The sequence below is a fragment of the Equus quagga genome, chromosome 12, assembly GCF_021613505.1.
Source record: "Equus quagga isolate Etosha38 chromosome 12, UCLA_HA_Equagga_1.0, whole genome shotgun sequence".
NCBI lineage: Eukaryota > Metazoa > Chordata > Mammalia > Perissodactyla > Equidae > Equus > Equus quagga.
Genome location: NC_060278.1, coordinates 39,805,475 through 39,814,687, shown reverse-complemented (window position 1 = coordinate 39,814,687; position 9,213 = coordinate 39,805,475). Strand labels below are relative to the sequence as shown.

Here is a 9,213-nt window from a genome sequence, read left to right as displayed (position 1 = left end):
GGGAGGGGCGAGCGCGCGCCGGCGAACGGGCGCGCGGGGGGAGGGGCGGGGGCGGGGCGCGGGCGCGGGCCGGGGGCGGGGCCGAGCCTTCCCTCCATTGTGTGTGATTGGCTGGTGCGCGGCGCGGGGGCGGGGCGGCGTGTGTTGGGGGCTAGCCTCGGTGTCAGCCATCTTTCAATTGTGTTCGCAGCCGCCGCCGCGCCGCCGTCGCTCTCCGACGCCAGCGCCGCCTCCAGCTCGCCGAGCTCCAGCCGAAGGAGAAGGGGGGTAAGTTTCCCCGTCCGCCCGCTCCCCGCGCCCGAGCCCCGCTGGCCGTCCGCCCCGGGCCGGGCCCCGGCGGCGCGGGAGCGGCCCCGCAGCCCCTCGGGCTCGGCCCACAAACTTTTTGGCCCCGAAATGGAGGCGCGGAGCGAGTTTGCCTCCCGCGGGCGGCGGCGGCGGCGGCTCCCCCGTCCCTCGCCGCCTCAGCCCAACGGCAGCCGCCGCCGCGGCGCCGAGCTGCTCCCTCCTCCCCGCGCCCGGCTCCTCTTTCTTCGCTGAAAGGCCGCCCGCCGCCCCTTCCCGGGACCCCAGACCCTCACCACGACGCGCGCGGGCCCCTTAACTGCCGCCCCCGGGCCCCGGCCCCCAGTTTTCGGGCGGGAAAGGGGTGGAAATCGCCGCCGCTTCGCACCCCGGGGTAACTCGCTTTCCGCTGCCTCCCCACAGTTGTAGCTCAGCTTCACCATCTTGTCTCTCCTCTCTGGTCACCGACCATATTTTTCTCCCCCGTTTCTCTCTTCCCCATTTCGAAAAAGGAGGAAAAATTTTTTAAAGAGGGACCTGTTTTTTTCTCTCCTTTTTTGGAGAAGCGGAAACTTGATGCCCTGGAAATGCAAAAAAAAAAACTTTTGCATTTCGGAGGGCGGCACGTGGCAGGGGATCGGGGGGTTTTTTCGAGCGTTTTGGTGTTTTTGTGTGTCTGGCAGGGAATCGGATACGTGGGGCGATTGTTTCCATTTTGTTCTGGTCTGGGCGCCGAGTTGGTGGCCGCGCGGGGCGCGGGGCGGTCGTGCCGGGGGCCGGGACCGGGGCCGGAGGAGGCGAACCCAAAAGTTTACGTGCCGCCGGGTGGCCGGTCCCGGGCGTTAATTGCAGCCCGGGTGCGGGGTACTTTTATTTGGCTGCGAAGCCCGGAGGACTGGACGGAGGACGGCGCTTTGTAGAAGGCTCGCTGGTGCTCGCTGTTGTTCCTCTCTTGTTTTTCGAGACGCCTTTTTGTCAACACAGCTGTAAAAGATGCAAAACCGGGAATGTTTTGAGATATTTACAGCGATCTATCAACTGCCAGGCGCGGGGGGCGAGCGGGGGGGGGGGGGCGGGGGCGGGGGTGGGGGGGGGCTAAGACCTTTTTTTTGCAGTAATTTGGCTCGACCCTTCTCTGGTTTGTGGCTTCGTTCTTTTGACTTTTTTGTGGCTCGAATGTTTACAGACATTTCTAATTTCTAGTTTAATTAAAGAAATGGAAGCCGAGGCTGTTGGGGGTGGTCTTTTTGTTTTGCCGTTGGTCGCTCGGATTTGGGGATTTTTGAGAGATGATTTGCGTGAATGGTAACGATTTTCTAGTACTACAGTTTGTTTCAAGAAGTCGTATTTGGGTGGCAGGCATAATCTGCACCCTTTCAAATTATATAACATTACGGACGTTATGTTTTTATACGGAGCATAATTTGCAGATTTCGGGGGGGGGCAGTGACAGGGGAACTTGTATGTTTGGCAGTGGCATATGGTGATTTTTGTTTTTTTAATGCTGGTAGGTAAGTAAGGAGGTCTCTATACCATGGCTCGTACAAAGCAGACTGCCCGTAAATCGACCGGTGGTAAAGCCCCGAGGAAGCAGCTGGCTACAAAAGCCGCTCGCAAGAGTGCGCCCTCTACTGGAGGGGTGAAGAAACCTCATCGTTACAGGTATTCAGAAAGGAAAGGAAAAAATGGGGCGAAGTCTGTCTGCCGAAGCAGCATCCGTGTGATCTAACGAAAAGATGTATAATAAGCAAACTTTTTGCTCTAGGGAAACTGATGTTTTTTTCCTTTTGAGTATTTACTAATACTTAAAAATATGTGCAAAATTTACTGTTAGGTTTTATTGGGAACTTGTATAATTCTGAAGCCATAATCTTACCCGTGGCCCAAAGGAGACCTATTGCATCATAAAGAACGTTAATAGGACGGAATAACGTTTTATTTAGCTGTTGTTAGTAGTATATATTTTTTAAATAGTAAAGTGGGATTTTTAAAATACATTTTTGAGGACACCCTTGCTTTTGGTAAAATAGTTTAATCAAGATGGGATGTTTTGTTTTAGTAAAGCTCCCATCCCTCATTTACTTGAGTCGGTTTATTTCCTCCTTTGGGCGCCTTTGGTTTTGAACTGCCCTGAGCAGTGTTGTTAAAGGCATCTGCCATTAGAGGGCAGAAGGTGTCCGTGCTTAGGTGGCCTCTGCAAATGATTTTACAGTTAACCTAAACTAAAGCTCGTACAGTGGGGGAAATAAGTCAGAACTGAGTTCCATTTCTTGCTGATAGTTACTTAGTTTTTAAAAAAAACCTCTTCTGTGTGGAAGATACACTGCACAATCAAATTTAATTCATTAATTCAAATGTAATCATTGACGAGGGATGGGCAGGTAAAGTAAAGAGATTCTGGGAAATTGAGCTTACATACCACAAATGTACTTGTGTTGGGAGGTCTTTAGAAGAATTGAGGGTGCAGGTGGGAAGGAGGCGAGTGGTGCCAAATTAAGAAGAGTCTGAACAATTTTGACTTCTATATTAGTGGCCTGATACTGTCCCAAGTTGTAATTATAACAAAAGTTAGAGGCGTGTATATATATAAATGTTAAAGATGAAGAAAATAAATGGGACTTTTTGATAAACTCCCTGTCAGGAATCTCCTTTAATGTTAATATTATGCCTTTTGCTTTAAAGTTATTGTTATGTTACTCTTAATAGACACGAATGTTCAGGTCATGAATTGATAAGTGAAATTTGATGCAGAGGCTGAAGAGTAGTTGGGCGGTTTATTTTTTGAAGAATGACTGTTTCTTTATAGCTGACCACTCATCCTTTCATGCATTTGGTAACCATTTCTTTCATGTTGATTTTTTTAAAGGCCTGGTACTGTGGCACTCCGTGAAATTAGACGTTATCAGAAGTCCACTGAACTTCTGATTCGCAAACTTCCCTTCCAGCGTCTGGTGCGAGAAATTGCTCAGGACTTCAAAACAGATCTGCGCTTCCAGAGCGCAGCTATTGGTGCTTTGCAGGTAAAATGGTGGGTGGGAAAGGCTCTGAGAGTTGGTGGTCCTGCTGTGTGCCAGGAACAACTCTGAATATCTTCATATGCTTATATAACTTAATCATCACAAGCCTGTGAGTCAGTGCTATCTGTATTTCACTGTTGGGGTGTTAAGGATAAGTTACTCAAGATCATACACACAGAAAATGTAATTCGAATCCATTTGGGTCACAATCGTAATTTGAACCCGTTTGACTCTAAAGCCTACTGTGCGTTCCATTAGACCATTTTAAATATTGCACTGAGAACTGTGTGTAAAGGAAAAAGACGGCTCTGTTTTGGCTTACGGGCACTGCAGGACGGTCTGCAGACATGCGGCTCAAAGTTTGTATTGGTAATCGGTTTCAAACAGTGGCTGCTGTAAACTGATGATCACAGTAACTGTCCTGGCCCTGAGGAGGCAGGTGCAGGTGGAGAGAGCATAGTGTCTGGGGCGGGAATAGGCGGCGCTGAGGAGTCCAAGATGAGAGGCAGTGAGTGAGAGTGAGGACTGGGTTGACAGGAAAGGCAGGCCAAAAGGTGATCCTGGGCCTGTAGAGGGACGGGGGTTTGAAGACTTGTGGTTTGCTAAAGGAGGACTATGAGTTTCCACTTAAATGGGAAACATGCTGAATTTAATCTTAGCTCCACGGTGTCAGAACTTGGAGAAGTACTGTTTTAGAGGTGGTTATATAGTTGAGATATTTGTAGTTTGTGACAAGATTAAAATTTGAAATGTCCACAAGTAAGATGTTTGATTAGGTGTGTTAGTATTATTAACATTAATCAGTTAAGTAACCTGTTTTATATTGAGTGTTTGGCATTCCTTAAATCAGTACATCTCAAAGTTTAGTAAGACTACCACCTCCATCAGAGCATGGGGTTAGAGGTGATTACAAATGCAAATTGCTAGGCACCACCACAGACCGGAATCAGCTTCTGTGGGGAGGGTCCGGAATCTACATAACACTCCATTGGAGGGTTTTTAAAGCTGCTGTTGCTGTGCCAAGCTTTTGCTTTATGTGTAAGGAGGATTTGATAGGTGGATTCTGCACTGGAGTTTAATTGGTTGAGCTGTTTCTATGGTTAGTCTAGACTTCATTTGATTGGTGAGTTCCAGGAGGAGGCAGCCATTAAATTCTCAATGAATTGAAATTACTGAAATTTCAAACTACTAAAACCTTCCAGTGCTGTTACTTAAAACTTTATTTTCTGTTTTAATCGCTGCTTATTTTTGGATCTCATTTCGTTTATTACAACAATTGCAAATTACATTTTCCCTGCTATATTTTAAATGTAGAAATATTACTAAGATTCTCAAGCATTGATAGAACGCTGCTAATTTTGTTTTCTGGTTACAGTTAGCAGAACTATGCTTGAAGAACACAGCATTATACTTGAAAGACCGACATTTTTTAGCTTAAGTGTTAGTGATAAAGCCTTGTAAATTGAGATTACTAAACAATCTGGGTAAAAGACGATTGTCTTTTTTTAATTCATGTTTAGACTTCCGTTGTTGCTGTTACGGTGTGTGCTCTGGGTGTGTCAGTAAGTGTGTTGTATTGGTTTTGAACAGAATCTTCACCTCTGCTGCCTCTAGTATGCTAGCGTTAAATAGCCCTTACCTTACTGGAAACAGTAACCTTTGTTACAGGTTCTTTTGTTTTGTGTTTGCTCTGACATACACAGACTTCAGTTCTAAAGACGTAGAGGTGGAGAATTTGCTAATGGAAATAGGGTGATAGAAGAGAGCCGTTGAATTAGCATTCCAAATGACACTTTCTTTTTGGCTTTAGAATTACCCAGTTTACCACTTTTCCAGTACAACTAAATGAGAGGGGGAGGTGGTCCAGTGAGGGTGGTAGAGAAGTTGGTCTGGGTTTGCCGTAGGTAATCAAGAAGTGACTAACTTACAATTGAGCCTTTCCCTCAATGTCTGACAGTTTGAACTAAGGTGTCTGTTACAAATGGACGTTGGTGTCCTGAAATGGTAGAAGAGTCAGGCATTGAATATACTCAAAATGTTGTAAATAATATTTCCTTCCAGTTGTAAGATAGATATTTTTTGTGATTATCTCAAAATTAATTATGTTCATTGGGCTACAAATTAACATGGCGGTCTTTAATTCCCATTATAGCCGTAATGTTTAGGAGACTTTGGGGCGTTGGTAATATATGGGTCATGATCACACCCCCTCTGAGCATTGAACCTTCTCCCAGAGGTGACCAGACACAACCCCATAAAACCAATAGCCAGGTTGTAAAGCAGCAGCAGTGGGAGCCCCAGCTGCCACCCGCCACATCGGAGTAGTAGGGGCACGCATAGCGTAACCACGTAAGTGCTGTGTGCCGACAGTGGTCCCACGTACCCTAGGTGTGTAGTAAGCTACGCCGTCTAAGTTTGTGTAAGTAGGCTCCGTGGACAACAGAATTGCCTGACGGCGCGTTTCTCAGAGCATGCCTCCGTCATTAAGCGACTCATACCTGTACCAGGGAGCCTGTAGATCATACCACTCTAAAATGGTCTCAGAATCACAGGACCTGTTGGCTTGTCCATGTAGCAGCTCGTCCTGCTGCATTTTACAAAAGCTTTCTAGGTGAGTCTAATCCTGAGATATATTGGGTGAAACAAAATTAAACCTTTTTTCCTGAGGAACATCAGACCTAGTATCTGGTGTGCATTGTGAAACCTGAAGAGTAGGCTGCAGTGTGCCATGTTTTCCAAACTTTTTACCCATTGCTAGAATATCCCAAGAACGTTTCCCTGAATATTAAGGAGTTTTGCTTTTAATACTTTCTTTGGAATAGGTAAGATAGGACGGACCAATTGCATAGAAAAGCTGCAAATTTGAGTTAGGGTTAGATATAAAAACAAAGCAGCGGGGCTGGCCCAGTGGTGCAGCAGTTAAGTTCGCATGTTCTGCTTCGGTGGCCTAGGGTTCGCTGGTTCGGATCCCGGGTATGGACCTGGCACCACTTGGCAAGCCATGCTGTGGTAGTCGTCCCACATATATAGAGGAAGCTGGGCGTGGATGTTAGCTCAGGGCCAGTCTTCCTCAGCAAAAAGAGGAAGATTGGCAGTAATTAGCTCAGGGCTAATCTTCCTCAAAAAAAAAAAAAAATTTATTGAACATCTACTTGAGGGCAAGGCATTGTGAGAATAAGATGAGATCTTTATTAAGTAATTGGGCATTAAAAGGTGCCTGGTTTGCAAGGCCCTCTTGGCTGTGAGTGCCAAGGAATTAGGAGGAATTCAAGGTTGCCTGCACCTGGGAACCGGGGGCGAGGGGAGTGCTTGCTTTCTCCTTCATGGAATAACCTTGAGCTAGACCAGACCTTACCGGGGAGGTAGGCAAGACCTGGCTCTTGATAACAAATGCTACAGAAAGACATGTAGGGATAGTAAAATTCAAATGAAACAAATATTTACAGGAGAGAGAGAGAGAAGGCTGCAAAGGTTCAAGGTATAAAAGTGAAGGGAATAGTTTTTTCATAAGATGAAATAATACTGTAAACCATTTGAATTACTTGTTGCTGTGTTAATGCTTTTAAAAGCAGACTCTCAATGGTTTTATTACAAAGTCAGAATGCTTGTAAAAAGCAAGTCGAGCTATTCCCATCTGTGTATCGTCTGTATTATGGGGTATTAGGGAGTTTGAATTGCTTGAGTATTTTGTGTTTCTTTTTTAGTTTTATCATTACGTAAAGATTCCAAAATGGAAATTATTTATTTATTAAGACAAAAATAGCAAGTATAAAAATCTACATCTTTTGTAAATATATCTTGAACAGAGAAATAACTTCCATATAGAAAAAGAGAGAAGGTCGAGTAAGCTCCCTCATTTAATGCCCCTGGCTCACCAGGACAGTCTGGCTAATGACTGGACTAAAGCAGAACAGTCCTTTTCTTCATTCCAGAATGAGCAAGCAGGTGTTTTAACTTAGACTAAAGGATTCTTCAACTTTTTTGACAACTGTAAGATGTACTAATAATTGGAATTATTAATTATAAATAGAAGCTCCCCTTTTTTCTCTTTCCATGCCAAGCGTCAGTGTACAAGTCATATAGGCAGCAGTCTTTGAGTAATAGTGAAAATAAGATGCCTTCAAAGAATCTTACAGTGTAACGGGAACATCCAGAGGGGTCAGCATTAATTCCACAGGGTACCAAATGTCATTACAGATTGGGGTACAGAGAAGAAGGTAGACTTAGGGATGTGGGGCAGGGGTCACAACCCTAGGCAAAATAGGTCAAAGTATGTAAATAGCACGAGTCTGGTGTGTTCTGGGACCTGTAGGACTCTAGTGATAAAACTGAAGTGTAGAAGGGAAGGTGGGGGGGGGCTGTGTGATGGAGAGCATTGTCAGCTGTGTCGCATTATTTGGCAAGGCCGAGGCTCCGCCAGCTGTATAGGAGTGTAAGAGTCAGGGTAAGGAGGACCTGGCGGTGGGGGAGCGGTTATTACTTTGGCTACTTGGTTCCATTTATCTTGTAAAGATGAGAATGTTAGTTTAAATTAGATTTCTTGCTTTACTCAAGACACATTTCAGTTAATTAGAAATCACATTAGCATTAGAAAGATTAAACTTTCTTAGTAATAGGTTTTAAAATGTAAGACTGGTAAAATAGTCAACATCAGAAGAAGGAAGTTTTTCAAGGGTTCAAAAACCTCATTGTTTTAACTGATATAGATGTATCTTAACTGCTGTAACAATACCATTAATATTTTTTTTCTTTATTTCTGTTGCAGGAGGCAAGTGAGGCCTATCTGGTTGGCCTTTTTGAAGACACCAACCTGTGTGCTATCCATGCCAAACGTGTAACGATTATGCCAAAAGACATCCAGCTAGCACGCCGCATACGTGGAGAACGTGCTTAAGAGTCCACTATGAGGGGAAACATTTCATTCTTTAAAAAAAAAAATCTCTTCTTCCTGTTATTGGTAGTTCTGAACGTTAGATATTTTTTTTCCATGGGGTCAAAAGGTACCTAAGTATATGATTGCAAGTGGAAAAATAGGGGACAGAAATCAGGTATTGGCTGTTTTTCCATTTTCATTTGTGTGTGAATTTTTAATATAAATGCGGGGACATAAAGCATTAATGCAAGTCAAAGTGTTTCAGTGAACAAGTTCCAGCAGTTCAACTTTATAACAATTATAAATAAACCTGGTAAATTTTTCTGGACAATGCCAGCATTTGGATTTTTTTAAAACAAGTAAATTTCTTATTGACGGCAACTAAATGGTGTTTGTAGCATTTTTATCATACAGTAGATTCCATCCATTCACTATACTTTTCTAACTGAGTTGTCCTACATGCAAGTACATGTTTTTAATGTTGTCTGTCTTCTGTGCTGTTCCTGTAAGTTTGCTATTAAAAGACATTAAACTCTATCTGCTTTTGGTCTTTATTATCAACTTACCCATACAGTTAATTCACTTGTAATTTCCATATTCTATTAATTTTAATATCAAGTGTTTTCTCACCTTATACCTGAAAGATAAGACCGTTGAGGGTCGGCCCGGTGGTGCAGCAGTTAAGTTCGCACGTTTCGCTTCTCAGAGTCCCAGGGTTCGCCAGTTCGGATCCCGGGTGCAGACATGGCACCACTTGCCATGCCATGCTGTGGTAGGCGTCCCACATATAAAGTAGAGGAAGATGGGCACAGATGTTAGCTCAGGGCCAGGCTTCCTCAGCAAAAAGGACTGGCAGTAGTTAGCTCAGGGCTAATCTTCCTCAAAAAAGAAAAAAAAGGTTGAGAGATGGGGAAAGTGTAAGCTTAGTGTGAGAAGGAAATGAGCTTTTTGGCTTTGCTCCTAATTTTTTTAAGTTTGCAGATAGTAAATCTGTTTGCCACAACTAGATCTTAACTCTGGATATGTTGTATTCTAAAC

At 44.3% G+C, this 9,213-nt stretch overlaps 1 protein-coding gene across 1 annotated transcript; it reads left to right on the top strand.

Annotated features, from left to right (window-relative positions):
• Positions 1 to 117: 117 nt before the first annotated feature.
• On the top strand, positions 118 to 8,712 carry LOC124248846 (histone H3.3A). The gene is made up of 4 exons (XM_046679406.1): positions 118 to 267; positions 1,797 to 1,947; positions 3,152 to 3,305; positions 8,068 to 8,712. The coding sequence occupies exons 2-4, from the start codon at positions 1,820 to 1,822 to the stop codon at positions 8,194 to 8,196; spliced, it is 411 nt and encodes a 136-aa protein (XP_046535362.1). The 5' UTR covers positions 118 to 267; positions 1,797 to 1,819; the 3' UTR covers positions 8,197 to 8,712.
• Positions 8,713 to 9,213: the final 501 nt, after the last annotated feature.